The sequence below is a fragment of the Trichechus manatus genome, unplaced genomic scaffold (genome assembly GCF_000243295.1).
Source record: "Trichechus manatus latirostris isolate Lorelei unplaced genomic scaffold, TriManLat1.0 scaffold00009, whole genome shotgun sequence".
Classification (NCBI taxonomy): domain Eukaryota; kingdom Metazoa; phylum Chordata; class Mammalia; order Sirenia; family Trichechidae; genus Trichechus; species Trichechus manatus.
This window is the reverse complement of record NW_004443945.1, coordinates 23,964,865-23,989,284: the sequence shown is the minus strand read 5'-3', so window position 1 is coordinate 23,989,284 and position 24,420 is coordinate 23,964,865. Positions and strand designations below refer to the sequence as shown.

The following is a 24,420-nucleotide window of genomic DNA, read 5'->3' as shown; positions in this document are numbered from 1 at the left end:
TGTATTTTCACCAAAGAAAAAGGTTGAGAAGTTAGAAGGTTGACATGTTGTGGGGTTGTTAACCAATGTCATAAAACAATATGTGTACTACTGTTTCATGAGAAACTATTTCTTCTGTAGGCCTTCACCTGAAGTAAAATAAAAAAAAAATTTAAAAAAAAACCCTTAAAAAGGGATGTGACTTGTTAAAAAAAAAGTACAGTATACATTGTACATCTTTGAATTAATAAAATATACTATTTTATGTTCCAGTACCATAAACTAATCCTTTACTTTTTAGCTATTAACTAACTATATAGATTTTTGCCTCTTTGAAAACATGCTGATTATTGTTAACTGGGACTTTTTTGTACGTAACACTACAGCACATTACTACTTTATTTTTCAAAGCAATGTTGACACAGCTTGAAATGAATTAACCAATTTTTTGAAACAAGCTCACTTGCCAACTGAAAAGCACAAATGAAATACTGCGCAGGATGAAAAAAGAGGGCATTCATCAAGATTTGATTACCAGCATCTAATTGTTTTTTTCTCTAATCAAAAAGGTATTATCGCTAATCAGGGGGAAAAAGCCAGCACTGATTTTATATATACCTGACACAGGAATGGGATCATCTTCATCATCATCAGGCGGAGGGGGTCCTGGAGGAGTTCTTGGTCCCCTTGGCTGTGGTCTTGGAGGGCTTCCATTAAACTGATCTTCTTTTTCCCCATCAGCTAGAATTTTATTAGAGACAGAAAAGAAACTCTAAAATTATTAAAGAATAATGATGAGTGCATGTCAAAAATACTTTTCATCATTTGAGTTTTTCACCTTCTCACTTCTTGATAATAAACGTTTTCTTCCTGACATCTAAGAGAATTTTTATTAATTAAGCTACATTTGAAAAGTTAGAATTTTTGACTTTTCATTTATCAAAATACAATGTATTCACTCTTGAGCATGATCCCAGAGAAACAAAGACTTCTTTTCATGCAGGAAGAAGTTACATTAATGTTCACAGCAGCTTTATTCATAACAGCAAAAACCTAGAAATTACCAAAATGTCCTTCAATGGGTGAATAATTAAATGAACTGTGGTACATTCATACTATGAAATACTATCCAGCAATAAACAGGAACAAACTACTGATACACACAAAAATTTGGATGAACCTCAAGAAAATTATGCTGAATTAAAAAAAGGCAATCTCAAAGGATACATACTGCATGGTTCCATTTATATAGAGATGTAGGACAGATAAAAATGACTGCCAGAGGTTAAGGATGGGTGGATGAGTGGGTGTGGCTATAAAGGAGGTAACACAAGAGAGACTTGTGGTGATAGTACAGTTAAGTATCATGTTTATGGTGGTAGTTATGCAAAGCTACACATGACATAAAACTGCACAGTTACACCAAAGATGAGTGCATATATTACTGGTGAAATCTGAGCAAGCGCTACAGATCGTACCAATGTCAATTTCTGGTTTTGCTGTTAACATTAGAGGAGGCTGGGGGAAGAGTGGACAGGATTTCCTGTACATTTCTTGGGAACATCCTGTAAACCTAATTATTTTTCAAAATAAAAAGTTAAATATATGTAACTTATGAGCTTAAATATCAATTTTATAATAAGTCAGTTAACCGATCAAAATTTTAGAGTAGCCACTATATATGCCAGGTACTTGATACATCTAGAGAAACAAATGTAAGTAAAACACAATGCCTGCCTATATGGAGCTCACAATCTGGGAAAAAAAGACAAATGAGAACAGAATAAAAAGAAAAAGGAAAGATTAACCGTGCTTGTTGTTGTTGTTGTTGTATACCTTCCAGTCAACTCCAATTCAAAGAGACCCTATAGGACAGAGAACTGCCCCATAGGGTTTCCTAGGCCATAATCTTTACAGGGAGATCTGGTGGCACAGTGGTTAAAGTGGTTCAAACCCACCACCCACTCCACACGAGAAAGATGTGGCAGTCTGGTTCTCTAAAAGATTTACAGCCTTGGAAATCCTGTGTGGCAGTTCTATTCTGTCCTATAGGGTCACTAAGAGTTGGAATCAACTCGACAGCAATGGGTTTGGTTTTCTTTTTGGTTTTAATCTTTACGGGAGCAAATCATCAGATCTTTTCTTAATGGAGCAGCTGGAGAGTTAGATGCCAACCTTTCGGTTAGCAGCCAAATGCTTAACCACTGGGCCATGAGGGCTCCTAACTGTGCTTAGCAGGTAAAAGAAATGAAAATACAGTGTGTGACCAACATCAGAGAGAAAGAATCCATACTATTGTATCAGGATTAAGAGAAACACAGATCATTTAATTTGTGTGCATAAAATACTAATCATAACACAAAATGTTTTTCCCCAGTGACTTCAATTATAATTTTGATATGTGTTCCCGAATCTCCTTTATATCAGCTCCTTATAGGAAGTAACACTGACATAAGAAGAAGAGACCCTAGGAAACATGAGCCCAGCTGCCTGCCTCACAGAACAAAAGCCACTGAAGTGTATTGGAGTGGTCTATTTTTCCTGTCTCCAAAAATGAACAAAAGGTTCTCAAAAGTGGGGAAAATCTGCACTAGCTAAGATTTATACATCTAAACAGATTTGAAACGAACTCCTGAAAAAAAATTCCATTAATGTCAGCATTCTAGAAATATATACCTAACACTATCTACTTCAATTCTTTTGATACTAATTTTGATAGTAAACCATAAATAACCACTGGATTACATTATCCTTAATATATTTTAAATGGGAAAAAAACCCTCAGGGCAATTAAAAAGCACTCTAAGTAGAAGGAGAAAATAAAATGCAACCACTTCAACATAAACTCATAGAGAAAAGAATGGAGGCTGAGAGATACCTTGTCAAGTCTTAAGCAAGTTTCAAAAAGTAGAAGAGCTCTCTAAATCAGTTTTCCTACCACAATGACAAAGTTTCACTGGCAAAGGCATATTTAAAATCCTCACCATGTTTTGGATTCCTTTTCAAATTTGGCTGTGGCTGGGGAGGAGGTGGAGGTGGTGGTGGTGGTGGTGGAGAGTCTCTATCATGACTTATCACTCTATCAACCGATCCATATATTGCCAGTGTCAGACAGTTATACCAGCCTCTTAGCACCAAACCATCGGTATTCACCTGATTTTTAGAGGGAAAAAAATCTTTCAAATTAATGTCTTACTATACCAGAGGTAAACGATATCAAATTAGTTTGTGGTTCTACTAAAATCATTAAAAATATACTGAAAACATATCGGTCAATATCGGTAAAAATTCAAAGGCAAAGTTTTTATATGGCCCTCCAGGGTTACTATAACTAAATCTGTTCTGAGACTACATCTCTCTAGCCTAACATTTTATGTCAACCTTGTTCAAAAAACCAGACTTCAAACCAAGTAGAATGAAATTAAATGGGAGTTATTAACAATTAATAAATCAAACCCCAATAGCTACAGAGGTCATGGATGTCCATAAAAGCCCAAATTGTACCCAGTCTCAAGAATTAAACACAATACATAAAATTGCACAGTATTCTTCTTACGTGCCCAACTCACACATGCAAGTATATTTTATGTACCCACAGTGTACTTAAAAAGCAAGGGTACCCATACATATGCATTAAACAAATTGTTTTTGTAAAGAAACTTTCTCCTAAAAAGATCAGTCTTTACCAATATAAATACCAACATTTCCTTATGAAATAAAAATAGCATTTTTATGCTTTTCAAACATATCTACACTGATCTCTAGATTTTCACAATAACTATGAGTAGCAGTTTTCAGAGCAAATATTACCATTCCATTTTGATAAGCAAGGAAATCAGAATGGCAGTAGAAGAACCTAGTAAAGGTAAAGATGAAGTAGTAAGTAGTACTGAGGCCCCTTCTAGAGGCACAATAAGAAAGAAATTATTATTCTTGCTGCTAGACTATACAGGGAAACTAGGGACCAGAAGAAAAGCTCAAAGATTATCCTGAGGGAGTGAGACACTTTAAACAGAAACTTCACTGGAAGGAAGATAATCAGGTAAGAGAGATAATTTGTAGTCTTAACAGTATGCACAGTTACCCCTCAGTAGATTATCAAACAGCAAGTTGGGTAATCTCGTACTATAGATCACATACTAGACCATTATTATTTTTGCATTTCAGATCTTCCATGATTAGGTACTTCTAGAATGGCACCTGTATATGCCAAGGAAAAGGACATACTTTTGATATGAAGGGAAGAAATATGAAATTTTTTTTTTTTAACCTTAAGGCACAGTGATGTCTAATAACAGTCTACCTGCCTGTCATCTTCTGTACTTGCCCAATTAAATGAAAAGAGATAAAGTACAAATGCTGACCTCTTCCTCACTCAAGTATAAAATTAGAAGAAGAAACAGCTTTCTTTATAGGCAAAGAGAATGACATTACAATGTCTTTGCTCCATTTTAAAACAGTTTCTGGATCCTAGAGGAATCACACAAGAAATGATGATCTGCAGAACTAGAACTAAATAAGCTGACATTCTACATCACTGGTTTATTTGGATTTAAAACTTTGAATGGAGGTGAAAAAAACAATAGTGACAAATTGAAAATGACTTCCATAATTACCTTTGAGTTGGGTCTAAAGATGATGGAAGTATTCTCATCATATTCCAGGCTGCAAAAAAAAGCAGGAATAAATATACAGGCTCAAACACAGCTAATGAAGAAGTCTTTCTGGGTTCAAACATTTCAATATAATCAAAAGCTAGATTTTTGTTTTGTTTTAAAAAGGCATAAAGTTTGGGTTTAACTTACTCTCCCAAAAATGTCATTAAAAAAAAAAAGGATAAAACAAATGCCCCAGAGAGTCTGAGTCAATGGGCTCAGGGTGAGTCTAGGCATCAGTATGTTTTTTTAAGGGCACAAGTAATTCTAATCTACAACCAGAGTGGAGAACAACTGCATTATGGTCCTCTAAAAATGTACCAAAAGCAAATCAAACTAGTTGCTCTGGCGTCATTTCCAATTCACAGCGGCCCCATGTGTGCCATGGTAGAAGGGTGCTCCATAGGCTTTTCAATTGCTGATACTTAGGAAGTAGATCACCAGACTATTCTTTTGAAGCACCTTTGGGCGGACCTGAACTGCCAACCCTCTGGTCAGCAGTGATGCATATTAACTACTGCCTCACCCAGATGCTACCCTAAAAATGTACACTAGGATCAAAAATAAGGAAAAACACCTATTTTTTGTCAGTATCTACTTTTACCAAGTAGATACTGACAAAAGAAAAACATTCTAAATTATTAAAAATTAGCCGCTTCAGATTATCTAGATTTTCCTTCATTAAAACGGTTATCAATATAATTTAACAATAAATGAAAAAAAGATCAATAAAGAATGAGTGAAGTTTAACAAACTTTTCATTCCTGACAGGGATGGAAGTTTTTCCATTTTTAAGCTATAGTTTTTTTGTTTTATAAATGAGTTCTAAATAAACCCATTTAATAGTCAGTTTGGTTGCAGACATCAGAATGACTACTGCATTTTTACAAAAATAATGCACGGCTTCTATGTTTGTTTGCCAACTGCTCCCTCCCCGCACGAGGTACTTTCGTTAAGTGAGCTATGCTATTTTTTTTTTAACTAAAAAAAAATTGTTAACATTTGTTTGGCAAACAAACACAGAAGGCATGCATTATCTGTGTAAAAATATGGTAGATAGTTTTAATACACCTAACATCTATTAAAGAATCAAAAGGGGGTTATCTATTAACAAATTCTCAGTTTACAAAATACGTGGTTATGGAATTTTAAATTTTGTAGTAATGTGATATAAAAAAACAGATGAAATATTAGCTCTCAGTGTTTTTATAGTCATATTTTTTAAAAGACTTAAAAAGCAAGCTTTTCCAAAGTAGAAGCTTACTATAAAATCGTGATATGTGTAAGAAATTCAGGCACCGGTAAAAAGAAAACAAAATATGGCTAATATTTCACAAATTTATAATTTTATTTTGTATATAAACTCATCATCTCCTTAAGAGTTTGACATTCCTTTGATACTGCCAATGGATAAATTAAAGGCTGAGTTCTTGGGTCTGCCACCAGATATCCTTTTCTTCTATTTAAAGAATAAAAAGATTCTCCTTACTAACTCATGAGTTTCTGGTGAAATTACCTAGCAAGTACGTACCTTCCCAACCTATCAAAAACCGGGGCACTCGGTTTGCTTACATTGTTGAAGAATAAATCTAACTGAAATGTATGCGGAGAAGTCTCCCTGTGAATGAAACAAAGTTCAAATATTAACTTTTACAACAATCAGTTCCTAAATTTAAAAAAAAAGTACAAATTTAAGAGCAATTCTCAAATTATGAAATGATATTATTCCTAAGGATTAAATAACAAAAAAATACAGTTAATTATAAATTCTTTGTAATTTTGTTCATAATCAATCCTCAAGCGGCCAACTATTCACTTGCGTATGATTGAGAATAAAATTTTAATCATTACGCATCTTCCCGCTGCTATTTGGACCATTCTAAAACACCCAAATATTTAAATTTTTAAATGTATTTTAAAGGCAAGTGCTAGTTAACTATTGTGATATTTAATTTTATAATTCTTTACATCACTGTTCCCTTTCATTAGCAAAAGTCAGGAAATAACTATACTTCAAGTTGTATACTATAATTACAATTTGATTTCAACTAAATCCACACTAAAATAAGACTATAACAAAGCCAGCAATGTTGGCATCAGAGCCCTAAATTCTGACTTTAAGCCTAGATTAAAATTTCTATAGCAGTAATTTACATAAATACTTTGTCTTTTTTGTAGATTTATACAGTTAAGAATAGCGTTTAACTACTTAATTTTCATTAGAATGAAATCTTGCTATACGTGATATAAAAGAAATTGCAACACAGCACCCGTGGCTGAAATTCCTTAGGCTCAACTAAAATCTTGATTTTTAATCACTGCATGCTTCATTGTTCGTTTACATAAAAATCCAAATGGTTAAAAAGCATAACACCCGGGTACTGTCAAGAGTTTTCTCATACACTGCTGGCAGAAGTACAAACAGGTACAATCATTCTGAAAAGAAATGTGGCAACGAGTATCAGGAAGCTGAGAAAATGTTCACACAATTCAATTTGATCAAGAAATACTTTTCCTAGGATATGTTTCTATGGAAACACTCAAAGATCAAACAAAGATTTTTTTCTCAAGAGGATGTTCATCATACATTACTTATAATTTGAAAAACTAAAACCTAATGGTCCCCACACAAGAGACTAGTCAAATAAATTACAGTACAGTCATTTGTTAGACTATATAGTCATTAGAAATCATATTTTCAAATAACATTTAATGATGTGAAAATGCTCCTGACATAAATAAAGGAATACACAAAAAGATAAACAGTGGGGTCAGAGTAGCATCATACATTTACCTTACCCAAATTCAATCATATGGGATCAAAAACTCTAGTCTCTTCCTCTTACCCTTCCGCTTCAAACTAGACCTTGGCCTCCAATATCTCAAGGAAACAACAACAAAAGGCTGACATGCAAATTCTTTTACTTTTGAGCTCCCAAAAGCTCAGGTCTTGGTCACTGAAAAACGATTTAAAGAATCAAAAGGTAATTTTATCTTACAACTTGTTTGACTCTAAAACCTAATCTCACATAAAATACTATATTTGCAAGAAATACCACAATGTGCAAACGCATACATACATTAAAAAACACAATACATCAAATGTTTTTAGGATTCTTTTGGGACAGAGGAATCAACCAGTTGCTATTCAGTCAACTCCTACTCATGATCGCATGCGTCAGAGGAGAACTATGCCCCCATAGGGTTTTTATGGCTAATTTTTTAGAAGCAGGTAGCCAGACCTTTCCTCCAAGGCATATGTATGTGGATCTGAACCTCCAACCTTTCAGTTAGCAGCCAAGTGCATTAACTGTTTGCACTACCCAGAGACTCAAACCAAACCAGCTGCCATCAAGTCGATTCCAACTCATGGCAACTCCATGTGTGTCAGAGTAGAACTGTGCTCCAAAGGGTTTTCAATGGCTAAATTTTCTAAAGTAGGCCTAGTCCCTGGGTGGTACAGTTAACAAGTTTTGCTGATAACTGAAAGGTTCGAAGTTCAAGACTACCCAAAGGCATCTTGGAAGAAAGGCCTGGAAATCTACTTCTGAAAACCCTAGAGTACGGTTCTACTCTGACACACATGGTCGTCATAAGTCAGTACTGACTCGATGGCAACTGGTGTATAGAGGGATTACAGGGACTTTAATTTTTCCTATATACTTTTGAATTTTATAATGAGAAAAAACACTACTGTACAGTATGCTGCACAAACATCATTTGATCTCTAAGATTACTTTCAATGTCAAGATTCTAGGCTTCACAGTTTGTTAATATTTTACTGTTCTGTAACATAATAACCACATATAAAGATATTTCTGATACTTTCATATTTGGAGTTATTAAAACATGAATAGCCATTCATCCCCAACTAAGAAAAAAGAAGAGAGATAATAAGGGGGAAATGTGGAAATACTTCTTCCCTGGGAAGCTAATAACAGAGATCTATTTTGCCTGCTATGGTAGCCAGCTTCCAAGATGGCCCTCAATAATCCCTGCTTCCTGGTACTCATACCCTTATGTAGTCTCCTCCCACGCTATACCAGGGTTCGTCTGTATAACCAATAGAATACGGTAAAAGTGATAGTATGTCACTTCCAATATTATGTTATAAAACACACTAACTGTGGCTTCCAAGAATGACTCACTCTGGAGGAAGCTATGTCATGACCTGAGCACCCCATAGAGAGGTTCTCCTAGAAAGGAACTGAAGTCTACTTCCAACAGCCATGTGAGTGAGCCTTCAAGAAAATTCTCCAGCCTCAGCCTGTATCTTGACTATAACATCATAATAAAATCTGAGCCAGTTAAGCTGCTCTCAGATTACCGAACCTTATAAATGGTATGAAAAAGATAAATGTTTACTGTTTTATGCTTCTAAATTTGCTGTAATTTGTTACACAGCAATATATAACTAATAGATCTTCTTTGGCCAAAAGAAAACATGAGTTTTTCTTAAACACAGGGGAAAAGGAAACAACTATGAAACCAATTATAATGATTGTTCATTAGAAATATTAATTATTATCATTGTTTTGTTTTACATTTGCTTTTGTTTGTTTTCTTCAATGGCACCTTTGATGGTTTTATATCTATTTCTATAACTAAGCAACTAGTTTTCACAACTTTGAAGAAATAAGCCCTTAACTTTGACTCTATACCATAAACCTCACCACTAAGTACCTGGCTTAACTCCTTTATGTAAGAGAAAATGAGTTATCCATAATATGCATACGATGAAATACAGTGTTGATACATAACCTAGGCTACAAGGTAAAAATTCACTAAGATATATTTATTATGTACATTCCTGTTTCTATGACCAAAATTTGGCTCATATCTCCAACCCATGTAATGAAAATCAGAAGATAATAATTATTCATGTTACAACAAAGATCAAATTCCTCTGTTTTATGTCAGCTGTTAAAGTTATCAAGTTATCAGGGATTATGTCTTACATTTTGTTTATTTCCCAGGGAGCCCAGAAGGAAAAAGTATCAAATAATTACTTGCTAGTTACAACTAATAGCTAATGTGAAGCAACAAATTTATAAAAAGACACATGTAGCAGGCTAAGATCAACATTAGGTCATAAAATCTGATACTATGTAATAAAAATACATTTTTAAATATTCAGACTAATTCTCATTTATTTTCAAGGGAAAAGTCAGGTTACAAATACTTTCATTTACTAGACATGTGCCACCCTAGAATATTCTGGAAAGTGCAAACCTATTTCTACCAACTTTTTCAAAAAAGGAATGAAGAAAGAAAAATCTTACTTAGTAGTTAGGTCAAATAATTACTCTTTCCAAATTTCTGGTTTATGATGATATAAGCATAATACATGCCACTACAAAAACCTATAGCTTATTACAATGCCGCATAGCCATAATTGAATAATAGTTTTGTTTTTAACTTGGAAAATACTACCTTAAATTTTTGCATTTAAGAAAATGTTTCTAGAACAATCTTTAGCCAAAAAATACTTTAAAAGAGAGAGTTGGCTTACCCATATGCTCTACTGTCAGGCAGGCTGCTATGGGCTCTTACTCCTGGGGGTATGACTCGGACTTCATTGATATAAACCACACACGGAAAACGAACCACATCTATATGAGAACTTTGCTTTAAAAAAAAAAAAAAAAAGAGGGAAGGGCAAACTGTAAGCAAAACACATTATTTCTCTATTCACAATTTACTCATATTTAATTTAGTTTCTTTTTCATGCGGAATGTCACGAATAATCTCAAACTCCGTATCATCAAAAGAAAGGTATTATATTACTTACAATGCTATATTATGATTCTTTTAAAAATAGCTGATGATAAACTACACATAGTTAAGTCTCTCTCCGTTTGTATGAGTCACTGTATAACACTTTCTGCCATGTATTTACCTCCTTGCTGTTTTGCTTAGGACAATACAGGGCCACAATCCCTTATCCGAAACCTCTGGAGGCCGAGGCCTTTCAGAATTCTGAATTTTCAAAATTTTGGAAGGGTAATATGCCACAAATACTGCGTATTACTTAACACCCTCAGTGGTTTCTGAGGCAGCACCTTATAACCAAAACATAAATATTTCTATACCATATGCGTTCATACTATATAATAAAGACTATAACTAGCATCATGTCAGTTCAGATTAAGTTGCGTAGCCAAATGAATTCAGGACAGAGTTTTTTTTTGCCACTCTGGGATTTCAGAATTTATAGATAAGGGATTGTGGATCTATAACAAAATAAGCTTAACTCACTAAATTAGTTGGTGTATAAACGACTAATATCAAGAGATGCAGAAAAGCCATTTAAGTAATGAATAGCTGAGGTAAACCAGGCTGAGACTTAAAAAAAGAAAATCCACAAACTAAAAGCTTATCATAACAAAAGAAATGCATAGGATAAACTGTATGTTGTAAGGTATGCTAGGTCCCGAAGATACAAAGACAAGACATACTCTTCGCCACGAAGGAACACACTAATCTACTGTGGCAGACAAACAGATAAATTGCTACAATACAGACTCACACAGGTTGCTATGAAAATTCAAAGGAGGGGTACTTACCTAACTCATGATTGTGAACAAACATTTGTGGGGAAGAAAAGGAGTGTCGGGGGGGTTTCCCTAAAGAAGTAGCACCAAAGCTAAATAAATACTAAGTCTTTAAGGAAAACAAAAATCAGTGGAAGAGTGGGAAAGGAAAAGCTTTCCAGGCAAAGGGAAAAGTGTGCACAAAAGGAAAAGTAACAAGTAAGTGCACCAAGACTAAAAGGAAGACCCTCAATGAGATGGATTGACACAGTGGCTGCAACAGTGGGCTCAAGTATAACAACTGCGAAGATGGCGCTGGACCAGGCAGTGTTTCGTTCTGTTGTATGCAGGGTCGCTATGACTCGACAGCACTTAACAACAACAGAGGATAAAATGGCGGGGGAGGACAGAGCACAACCAATAGAATTACAAGAAATAAAAATTTTCTTCTACTGCCGGATGATGACACCAAATCTACATCTCCATCCAGGACCTCTCTCCTGAGCTCCAGACTACTATACCTAATTGCCTGTTGGACATCTCCACTTGGATGTCCTTCAGGCACCATAAACTCAACAAGTTCAAAACTGAACTCTCCCATCAGTAATGGCACCACACCCACACAATGCCCTAGAAGGACACCAGTATCATCCTTGGCTTTTCATTCTCTCTCACCCAAACCACTCATCCATTCAAACACCAAATTCTATTGATTAAACCTCTAAATCTCTCACATCTATGTATTTCCCTCCATTCCAATTATCTGTCACTTCTCTAGTTTTGAACACAGTACTCTCTAATTTGGATTACAGCAACAGAATCTTAACTGGTTTTCTGCTTCTTTCTTGCCCCTCTCCAACCCATTCTTCTACTGCAGTGTGGTCTTTCTAGAATATAAATGCATCAATCCCCTGCTACTTAGTGCCCTCAGGCCAAACTCCTTAACATGCTTTATAAGACCCTTTATGATTTGGCCTCTTTCCATCACTCCAAATTTATACTCCCAACACAGCATACTTTCTCATCTTCATCCCCTCACTCATGCTGTTCTCTCTGCTTAGAACCCTCCCACATCCCTCTGCCCCAACTCCCTTTAGATGCTGACCTTCTCTTGGAAGTTGAGCCAGATCCCAAGTTTAGGTAGGTGCCTTTTCCTTTGAGTACCCAAAGCCCCTCAGCAAACTGATTTGTAATTACCTCCTTTATCTCTCCCACTAGTTACGTGTTCCAAGAAGACAAGAACAAAATCTGTTTCCTGTTATATTCATAGTGCCTAGCATACTCATTTAAAAAATGAAAGACTTTTAATAGGTACTTAATAAAATCTGACTGAAATGCGTTTACACAGAGTTAAAAATATTACAATGAAATAGGGGCTCAAGGTATCCACAGGAGTAAGCCTAGAAAGACAGGCTGATGATGGAAATCATGGGAAGTTTATGATTTGGGAGGTAACAGGAATGTTTTGAATAAATAGGTCAGATTCCCACTCCCTCCTCCTCTATCGGTGCAACTATCTTATCTTTTCTTTCTACCCTCACCCTCACTGATATCATCTATTCCTACCACTTCCATTACCACTTCTGTTCAGATAAATTCCAAACTGGTTTCTTAAAGAAACCTTAAAATGAAGTAGGATTTTCTAGAATCAGCCACTCCCCTAAGACTTTATTTTAACCCAGCAATTCCAGTCTGGAAAGAAATATTAAAAAAAGAATTAGAGAGTATAAAATAACTTCAAGAATATCACATCACTGTCTGTAAAAAGTCAGAAATTTAAATGTAGGAGAATTCAGTATATAAATAATAGCATTATCACATGAAGAAATATTATGCAGCCAATAAAAAATGATAATGTACAGAATATCTCTAGAATATATAAGAAACTGGTCACAGTGATTTCTTCTACAGAGGGAAACAAGATGGCTAGAAGACAGAAGACTTACTTTTTATTGTATACCCTTTTATACTTGTTGAATGTGTACCTCATATATGTATTACCTAGTCCAAAAAAAATAATAACTTTTAAAATGAAACTTACTTTAAAAAATTATATATAGGTATATTTTATTCTGGAAATGTACAACATGTTGTTAGGTGAAAAACGAAGCCATGAAACAGTATGTACAGTATTAGTACAGTAATGTGGATGTATATATTTAAACATGATAAATATCCACTACACAGTCTGGAAAATATTAATATAAAGAAAGTTCTCTGTAGCTGGGACTATGAAAGCCTTTGCTTTTCTGTATTTTCTATAACAAACTTAAAATTTGCTAAAATCACAGTTTTTTTTAAAAATTTTTTTTAAAAAAGCATACAAACCACAAACACAATTTGGAATTCATTTATCATCATTTTATCCCTTTGTGATACTTAAATAAAAGTCTATCATCCTGCATATGGGATGATAGAGCGTCTCTTTTTTTGGGACATGGAAGCTTTACATTGGGAGCCCTTCCAGATCTCACTCTATGTGTCTCTTTTTTATACTGGCCCTGAAATGTATCCTCTGTGCTGTTATAAAACTGTAATCATTTATTAAAAAAAAAAACAAAAACAAACTATCTTCCCCACCAGATTACAAAATTCTTTGTTTTGTTTTTATTTGTACTCCCCCTCCTAGAGCTGTACCCTCACCTTCAAGGCTGTTTTTCACAAATGATTGTTAAACAGATTTCTAACTTCCTACTGGAAGCCACTGGCATACCACTATACACATCTAAACTAAAATTATCTTGTTCCCCTCAAATCCACTTCAAACCCACTTACTGACTTTTCTATTACTATCAATGGCCACATCAGTTCTCTAGTCCCTACAATTACACTATCATTTTAACTACTTTTTCTCCGTCATACAATCAGTCGCCATCTTGTCAATTTTATAGTCAAATTTTATCTTGATTTATCCCCTCCTACTTAGTCCCACATGGAGCCCTGGCGGTGCAGTGGTTAAGCATTCGGCTGCTAACCAAAAGATCAGCAGTTTGAATCCACCAAACTGCTTCCCGGAAACCCTATGGGGCAGTTCTACTCTGTCCTATAGGGTAGCTATGAGTCGGAATCAACTCAACGGCAATGGGTTTAGTTTGTTTAATTCACTCTCACTGGGACAGCACAGCACGGCTTTAGAGCCAGGAAAATGTGTGTTGATGCATTTTAATCTAGCTATGCCATTTTAGGAAAATCACCTAACTTCTCATCCTGTTTCCTTATCTATAAAACGGGAATAACTACCTTTCAAAGTTGATGGAAGGATTACAAACAATGCATTTAAACCACCAAAGCACTATGTCTGGTACAAGCGCATTCAATAAATGTTAACAATTATTATCACCTACATGCTAACTAAGGCCTTCATTAGATCTCACTTTTCCTTCCTGATTTTGCCACCTTTCATTTCTCTAAAGGAGTCCTGGTGGTGCAGTGGTTAAAGTGCTTGACTGCTAACTGAAAGGTCGGCAGTTTGAACCCACCAGCCGCTCTCCAGGAGAAAAATCTGGCAGTCTGCTTCCATAAAGATTTACAGCCTTGGAAATCCTACTGGGAAGTTCAACTCTGTCCTATAGAGTCGCTATTAGTCGAGATCAACTCTATGGCAGTGCGGTTTGTTTTCACTTTTGTTCTGCTTTTTTTAAATTTCTCTAAACCATTTGAGCTATTACTGATCAGTTAATCCACTTTACTATAATTTGACTGTTAAAAAAATTACCTAGTGTCTACAAAATAAAGTCTATACCCCTTTGGTGAGCACTCAAAGAGCTCCATGATCTGGCTTCAAACTGCCCTTCAAGTGCAACCTCACACTACTACTTTTCTCCAGACCCTACAGAGTACTAACTCTGAAATCACATAGCCTTTATACGCTCCCCTCAAAGAGAGTGAAATATTGATTTGGAATCCAGAATGTGTCAAACACTGATGGACATTTCGAAACAAAGTTAATACACCCCAAGGAATTCCCACTCTGCCTCTTTATGTACTCATCATATTCTAACTTGAATCATAATTTTATGGATCTAATCTCTAATACATGGTCCCTAGGTGGTACAAAGTTGTGTTACTTGCGTATCACAGGTTGTTAATGAGTCTTCCTCCAATCCTGATGCCCTGTTCTTCATATAGCCCAGCTTCCGGAATTACACCTTCAGCACACAGACTGAATAACTATGGTGAAAGAATACAACCCTGGCACACACCTTTACTGATTTTAAACCATGCAGTATCCCCTTGTTCTCCTCAAACGACTGCCTCTTGGTCTATGTACACGTTCCCCATGACCACAATTAAGTGTTCTGGAATTCTCATTCTTTGCAATGTTAGCCATAATCTGTTACAATCCACACAGTCGAATGCCTTTGCATAGTCAATAACATACAGGTAAACATCTTTCTGGTATTCTCTATCAGCAATGATATCAATCATTCCATGTCCTCTTCTGAATCAAGCTTGAAGTTCTGCCAGTTCCCTGTCAATGTCCTTTTGCAACTGCTTTTGAACTATTTTCAGCAAAATTTTACTCATGTGAGATATTAATGATACTGTTTGATAATTTCTGCATTGTGTTGGATTACCTTCTTTGGAATGAGTACAAACATGGATCTTTACAGCTGGTTGGCCAGGTAGCTGTCTTCTAAATTTCTTGGCAAGGACGAGTGAGCGCTTCCAGTGTTGCATCTGTTTGTTGAAACATCTCAACTGGTATTCCTTCAATTCCTGGAGCTTTGTTTTTCCTAGAGCCAACGCCTTCAGTGCAGCTTAGATTTCTTCCTTCAATACCATCAGTTCTTGATCATATGCCACCTCCTGAAATGGTTAAATGTCGACCAATTCTTTTTGGCACAGTGACTCTGTGTATTCCTTCCATCTTCTTTTGATGTTTCCTGTGTCATTCAGTATTTCCCCATAGACTCTTTCAATATTGCAACTTGAATTTTTTCTTCAGTTCTTTCAGCCTGAGAAAGGCCAAGCATGTTCTTCTCTTTTTGATTTTTAACTGCAGGCCTTTGCACATTTCATTATAATAATTTACTCTGTCTTCTTGAGCCACCCTTTGAAATCTTCTGTTCAGCTCTTTTACTTCATCATTTCTTCCATTTGCTTAAGCTACTCTATATTCAACGGCAAGCTTCAGAGTCTCTTTGCTATTCATTTTGGTCTTTTATTTCTTGTCTTTTTAATGACCTGCTTTGCTTTCTTCATGTATGACGTCCTTGATGTCATCCCACAACTCATCTGGTCTTCAGTCATTAGCGTTTAATTTATCAAATCGATTATTGACATGGTCTCTAAATTCAGGTGGGTATACTCAGGGTCGTATTTTGGCTCTTGCGGGCTTGTTTTAATTTTCTTCAGCTTCAGCTTGAACTTGAATATGAGTAACAGAGAAGGACATCATGCTTGGTAAAGCAGAGGGGCATCGAAAAAGAGGAAAACCCTCAATGAGACAGACTGACACAGTGACTACGACAATGGGCTCAAGCATAACAACTGTGAGGATGGTGCAGGACCAGAGAGTGTTTTGTTCCGTTATACACAGGGTCTCTATGAGTAGGAACTGACTCCGTGGCACCTAACAACAACCGGTGGCGCAAATGGTTTGTGCTAGACTACTAACTTAAACGTTGGCAGTTCAAATCTACCTAGCAGTAACCAAAAAGAAAGGTCTGGAGACCTGCTTCTGTAAAGATTACAGCCAAGAAAACCCTAAGGAGCAATTCTACTTTGTAACACATGGGGTCTCCATGAGTTGGAACTGACTCAAAGAATGGTTTTTTTTTTTTAATCTCTAATACTTATCTATAAGCTCCTCGAGCACAGAGATTCTGTTTAACTTATTTCAATGTCCCCCACAGCACTCAGTAAAGTGCCTCACACATACCAGTATTCATTAAGTGTCTTTATGTCTTAAGACATACTCATTTTTAACTGTAAAACTTGATAGCTCTCACACGTTTCTTGACCACCAAAGCTCACTGACTTTTAGACACATTACTCTATTTTTCACTCTCCAACACTGTTTTCTAAACACCCTATTCTTAGAGCACAATTAATATTCAATTCTTGAATACATCTCATACAACGCCTCCGCACACACCTAGTCCGCTGTTGGGAATGTCTCTACCCCATTCCTTCTCCACACACAAACCCATACTCCACCAAGACTCAGTTCAAATTTGATCTATACTATGCCCAATCACCCCCAGAAGAAGGTGTTTACTCTCTGCCCTATCCTCTCATCAACCTCATTTGCTAAGACTAAATGAAGGAATAAGAGGTTCTTGTTGTTAGGTTGATTTCAACTCACAACGACCCCATGTGACAGAGTAGAACTGCCTCATAGGGTTTTCTCGGCTGTAATCTTTACTGAAGCAGATAACCAGGTCTTTCTCCTGCAGAGATGCTCGGTGGGTTCAAACTGCCAACCAATATATGATACATGAGTGAATACCAACTTTCCTTAACTAGAATACTACTAAATGGATTCATCATATGCTTTTTCTTTCATTTTTAACTCTTCTCGATTTCTGTACACATGATAAGTTTGTTCTGATCCAACTACCGACTCCATTGTGAGTTTTCTAAAACGTAGCTGAACTACAGTCAGAAAAGATGTCACTGAACAGAGCTAACTGACCTACATGAAATGTGAGGCTACAAATTAATCATCACTAAGATATGTTAACCAAAGTTCACAAACTTTTGACTTATACAGACCTATAAACTATTTGTTAAAAAAAAAATCAGATAAGGTTGTCAACTTTTCATTTTGACAAATAAAGCATTAAAATACACTTACTATCACCATTATTTCATAAATGAAAAAATACTCTAAAAGACGTTTTCATTCAAATATTTATTGAGCACCTACATTGTGGTCTTTAGGATCGCAAAGAGTCGGAATCGACTCGGCAGCAACGGGTTACATACATTTTGCAGGATACTGTCCTAGGCACTGGAGATACAGCTGGGAACAAGAGAGACAATACCTATCCTCATGGAGCTCTTCTGTTGACAAAAACAGAAGGAAAAAAATAATCTCCAAACAAAAACAGTTCTCTAAATTGATTAAATTCAGATTAAGAGGAAGAAATGTGAGTTTATTTTTTTAATTTCGCTAAGGACTTCGTTAATGTTCGTTTGTGGCCAGCTTCTGGAAACATTTAGTTAACTAAATGCAAAATACTCGTTGCCGTGGATTCCAACTCATAGCGACCCTATAGGACAGAGTACAACTGCGCCATAGGGCTTCCAAGGAGCCGCCGGTGGATTCAAGCTGCCAACTTTTTAGTTAGCAGACGAGCTCTTAACCACTATGCCACGAAGGCTCCAATAAAGACATTCAATTTACATATTGCAGAGCCAGCCAAACGTTCAGGGGTGGTCAAAATTGCATGGTACAGAACAGTTGCTCCACAACCCCCATCTCCCAAAACATCCATACATTTGTGCTTTCGGATTATACCCTGGCTACAATTCTCTCAATTCTCCCCTCTTTGCAAGTATTCTCCACACAAGGGACGTTCTGTATAAGCATTTCGTGTACTAATGGGCGAAATCTTTCCAAGAGATATAAGCATTTAAGTTTCAGGATAAACTGGAAAACGCCGCAATCCTAATTCTCACAACTGGTATTCATAACTCTCGTTAGAAAAGTGACCTAGAATACGGATTTGGAAATGTCTTAGCGAAGAACCACCAAACCAGCTTGAGATGCTCGGACTCCTGCGTTACTGTCAAACACAAGTTGCCCAAGACCCCTCCCAAACACCACCTGAAGTAAATCTGCGAACTATGATTCTTCTGAAAGCCCAAAACTGACAGGAATGAAAAAAAAAAAGGAAGAATGCGAGCAGGGCAGCCAACTGGACCAAAGACACAGGGGCCTAAGTTAGACCAGGGAAATCAGAGTGCTGCGGCAGCCCTTCCTCAGACATGGTGCCCACACCCATGTGGGGGGGGGGGGATGTATGTGAGGAATTAAAGGGAGAGAAAAAGTCAAGGCATGTCTAACGGTTTTCTTTTTCTGTTTTTGTATGGATCCCTAAGTCGAGAAGCAGGGTCGGAAGTACGTCGCAAGGCCTTACCTCAGCGCTCGGGTGCTTAAAAGTATCTAAAAATAGCAGCTCCATCGCCGAGTCCACCGCCATGTTTGCCTCGGGCGGGGGCAGGGGGAGGACTTCCGGGGCAGTGTGCTCCAACCTGGGCGACAGCCGCTCGGGAGAGGGAGAAACGACAACTGCTCAGGAGAGGGAGAAACGACAGCACTTCCGGCGCCCTGCGCGCTTGCGCCGCAAACCTCGGCCTACCCACAACGCGCCCGGCAGCCTCAAATCACTGCCCCGCCTTCTCCAGCGCGGCGGAGGGTGCCCTCTGAGAGTCAAGAGGGAAGAGAGGAGAATAGGAGCTGACTACGGAGTCTCCAGTGGTCCAAACCCTGTTTTTCTGCGCGCGTTAGAGAGCCATAACGCCCTCTGGGTGGCGGGGTGCCGAATAGGTTTTGCAGGGGGTGGAGGACGGATGGGGCAAGCTGCCAAGTCTAGATACCCCACCCTGCCCTGCAAACCCTCCAACAAGCTGCCTTTACACGACTTGGAGGAAAAGGTGCAGTGAGAGAGGTTGAAAAGAAAAATACACTGAAAAAAAGAAAAACTTGTCTCAGAAAACGAAGAGATCCTTCGATTTCTCATCTGCAAACTAAGAGTACGAATACCTAACCACAAACTTCTTGTGAGGATTAATTGAGATAAAATTCAAGACACTGTATAACGTGAAATGCCAGGAACAATACAAAGGGTGTAGAGTGTAAATGAAGTCTCCCTGCCAAGTGTCGAGCATGTGGAGCAACTGAAACCATACTCACTTAGTAGTGTAAATTGGCACAACGGCTTGGGACAGCAATTTGGAAATATCTAGTAAAAGTAAATATGTGACTGCCCAACTGCTAGGAAAATTCTTGCAGATGTGCCCAAAGAAATACCTACAGATAGAAGAATGTTCATAGCAACAATTTTTAGTTGCAAAAAAGCTGGAAACTTAATTTCCATTAACAGAAGAAGTGAAAAGTAAACTGTGGTATATTTGTACAATGTGATAACATATAGCAGTTAGAAAGCATGAACTAGTGCTGTATGTACTAACATGGATAATTTCAACAATGGAGTTACACGACCACAGGTTAAAAAATAAGTAGTGTACATCAAAAATGTGCAAAATAGCACTTTTTAAGGGGCTGCGTATGCTATAAAATGATAAAAAAAAATGCATTGGAAATATGAACCCTAAAATTTCAAGCTCATGGTGAGCTGGAGAGAGATGTAATAGAGAAGTACACAGGGGCTTCAAATGCTTTGGTAATTTTTTTTTTAGGTTGATGGTAGTTTCACAGATGTGCTTTACATTTTTCTTTGTACTTTTTGGTATGCCTAAAATATTTACTAATAAATTATTTTTAAAGTAAATCTCCCATCCAGCCCCTTCTGCAGCTATGCAGTTTCCTTTCCAAAAGCAAGCTCTATTAGCTAACAGTTTATCTCCTTTAATGTTGGTTTTTTTTTTTTTTCAAAGAACCAGCTCTTGCATTCATATGTATTATTTCTAGGACTTTCCTTTTTTCTGCTTCTTCAGTTTCTGCTTTTGGCTTTACTGATTCCTTCCTTCTGCTTTCTTTAGACATCTATAATTTACTTTTTCTAATTTCTGTAATCAATGCATAATTAATTTATGTTTATAATGTCTTATTTATGACTATATGTATTTATGTTTATCAATTTTCATATAAGCTCTTCTTTCACATTCGTAGTTTTTACCATGTAGTGCATTTATGCTTTTTTTTTTTTAACCACTACTAGGGTTTCTCATACTGTGCTGGCATGTATATTGCTGTGATGCTGGAAGCTATGCCACTGGTGTTTCAAATATTAGAAGGATCATCCATGGTGGACAGGTTTCAGTGCAGCTTCCAGACCAAGACAGACTAGGAAGAAGGACCTGGATATCTACTTCTGAACTGGCCAGTGAAAACCTTATGAATAGCGGTGGAACACTGTCTGATATAGTGCTGGAAGATGAGCCCCTCAAGTTGGAAGGCACTCAAAAGATGACTAGGGAAGAGCTGCCTCCTTAAAATAGAGTCGACTTTAATAACATGAATGGAGTCAAGCTTTCAGGACCTTCATTTGCTGATGTAGCACGACTCAAAAGGAGTAGAAACAGCTGCAAACATCCGTTAATAATAAGAACGTGGAATGTACGAAGTATGAATCTAGGAAAATTTGAGGTCGTCCGCAATGAAATGAAACACATAAAAATCAATATCCTAGGCATTAATGGGCTGAAGTGCATTGGTATGGACGATTTTGAATTGGACAATCATATGGTCTACTATGCTGGGAATGACAAATTGAAGAGGAATGACATCACATTCATTGTGAAAAAGAACATCTCAAGATCTACCCTGAAGCACAATGCTGTCAGTGGTAAGATAATATCCATACACCTACAAGGAAGACCAGTTGATACGACCATTATTCAAATTTACACGACAACCACTCATGCCAAAGATGAGGACATTGAAGATTTTTACCAACTTTTGCAGTCTCAAATTGATCAAACATGCAATCAAGATGCATTGATAATTACCAGTGATAGGAATGTGAAAGTTGGAAACGAAGAAGAAGGATCAGTAGTTGGAAAATATGGCCTTGGTGATAGAACAATGCTGGAGGTCATATGATAGGATTTTGCAAGAACTATGGCTTATTAATTGCAAATACCTTTTTTTAATGACATAAATGGCACGACTATACATATGTACCTTGCTACATGGAATACACAGGAATCAAAACAACTTCATCTGTGGAAAGAGACAATGGAGAAGCCCAATATCATCAGTCAGAACAAGGCCAGGGGCCAACTGTGGAACAGACCATCAATTGCTCATATGTAAATTCAAGTTCAAGATGAAGAAAATTAAAACAAGTCCACAAGAGTCAAGACCTTGAGTATATCCCACCTGAATTTAGAGACCATCTCAAGAATAGATTTGACACATTCAACATTAATGATCGAAGACCAGACAAGTTGTGGGATGGCATCAAGGACATCATATATTATGAAAGCAAAAGGTCATTAAAAAGGCAGAAAAGACCAAAACGGATGTCAGAAGAGACTCTGAAACTCGCTCTTGAACATAGAACAGCTGAAACAAATGGAAGAAATGATGATGTAAAAGAGCCAAACAGAAGATTTCAAACAGGGCAAAAGGAGACAAGATAAATTATTTTAATAAAGTGTGCAAAGACCTGAAGTTAGAAAACCAAAGGGGAAGAATATACTTGGCATTTCTCAAGCTGAAAGAACTGGAGAAAAAAGTCAAACCTCGAGTTACAATATTGAAGGATTTCATGGAGAAAATATTGAACAACACAAGAAGCATCAAAAGAAAATGAAAGGAGTACACAGAGTCACTGTACCAAAAAGAATTGGTTGACATTATTCAACCGTTTCATGAAGTAGCATATGATCAAGAACCAATGGTACTGAAGGAAGAAGTCCAAACTGCACTGAAGGCATTGGCTCCAGGAAAAACAAAGCTCCAGGAACTGATAGAATAACAAATGACGTGTTTCATGAAATGGATGGAGCACTAGAGGTGCTCACTCATCTATGCCAAGAAACTTGCAAGAGAGCTACCTGGCCAACAGACTGGAAAAAATCCATATTTGTGCCCATTCTGAAGAAAGGTGATCCAACAAAATGTGGTAATTATCAAACAATATAATTAATATCCCATGCAAGTAAAATTTCGCTGAAAATAATTCAAAAGCAGTTGCAGCAATACATCAACAGGGAAGTGCCAGAATACCAGAACGTCAGGCCGGATTCAGAAGAGGATGTGGAATGCGAGATACCATTGCTGATGTCAGATGGATCTTGGCTGAAAGCAGGGAATACTAGAAAGCTGTTTACCTGCATTTTATTGACTATGCGAAAGCATTCAATTGTGTGGATCATACTAAATTGTGGATAACATTGCTAAGAACGGGAATTCAAGAACATTTAATCGTGCTCATGCAGAACCTGCACGTAAACCAAGAGGCAGTCATTCGAACAGAACAAGGAGATACTGTGTGGTTTAAAATCAGAAAAGGTGTGCATCAGGGTTGTATTCTTTCACTATACTTATTCAATCTGTATGCTGAGCACATAATTCAAGAAGCTGGAACTACATGAAGAAGAACAGGGCATCAGGATTGGAAGAAGACTCATTAACAACCTGTAATATCCAGATGACATAACCTTGCTTACTGAAAGTGAAGAAGACTTAAAGCACTTATTGATGAGGATCAAAGACTGCAGCCATCAGCATGGATTACACCTCAACATAAAGAAAACAAAAATCCTCACTACTGGACCGATAACTAACATCATGATAAATGGAGAAAAGATCGAAGTTGTCAAGGATTTCGTTTTACTTGGATCCACAATCAACGCTCATGGAAGCAGCAGTCAGGAAATCAAATGACATATTGCATTGGGCAAATATGCTGCAAAAGACGTCTTTAAAGTGTTAAAAAGCAAAGATATCACTTTGAAGACTAAGGTGCGCCTCACCAAGCCACACCAAGCCATGGTATTTTCAATGACCTCATATACACGTGAAAGGCAGACAGTGAATAAGGAAGACTGAAGAAGAATTGATGCCTTCGAGTTATGGTGTTGGTGAAGAATATTGAATATACCGTGGACTGCCAGAAGAATGACTGTGATGGTTAAGATTGTGTGTCAACTCGGCTGGGCCATGATTCTCAGTGTTTATATGTGATCACTCCCATGATTGAATATGCTGTGAGTAGCCAATCAGTGAAATGGAGTTTCCTTGGGGTGTGGCCTGCATCCAAATATAAACAGACATTCTGGCTTTTTGCTCTCTCTGGATCCTGAGGCTGCCTTATGTTTGTCTGGCCTCTGGTTCTTGGGACTTGAGCTATCAGCTCATCTGCAGATCTTGGGATTCATCGATCTTCACAACCTGTGAGCAGAAACCTGCTTTCCAACATGCTGATCTTGGGTTCACCAGCCCCTGTGACTATGTGAATTGGGAGAAGCTTCTATCCTAATACACACACTTGGGACTTTCCAGCCTCTACAATCTTTTTTTTAAATATTTTATTGTACTTCAGGTGAAGGCTTACAGAACAGATAGTTTCTCATGTAACAGTAGCACACATGCTGTTTTATGACATTGG

At 37.1% G+C, this 24,420-nt stretch overlaps 1 protein-coding gene across 2 annotated transcripts in view; it reads right to left on the bottom strand.

Annotated features, from left to right (window-relative positions):
* Positions 1-19,412, bottom strand: part of VIRMA (vir like m6A methyltransferase associated) — a 65,920-nt gene extending 46,508 nt beyond the window's left edge. For both annotated transcript variants that reach the window (XM_023726074.1, XM_004370769.3), the window contains exons 1-6: positions 19,258-19,412; positions 10,147-10,262; positions 6,166-6,252; positions 4,596-4,644; positions 2,964-3,132; positions 598-720 (exon numbers count right to left, since the gene is read on the bottom strand). In XM_023726074.1, coding sequence (XP_023581842.1) covers positions 598-720; positions 2,964-3,132; positions 4,596-4,644; positions 6,166-6,252; positions 10,147-10,262; positions 19,258-19,320 — 607 coding nt within the window. In that variant the 5' untranslated portion in view covers positions 19,321-19,412. The remainder of the gene's footprint in view (positions 1-597; positions 721-2,963; positions 3,133-4,595; positions 4,645-6,165; positions 6,253-10,146; positions 10,263-19,257) is intronic.
* Positions 19,413-24,420: the final 5,008 nt, after the last annotated feature.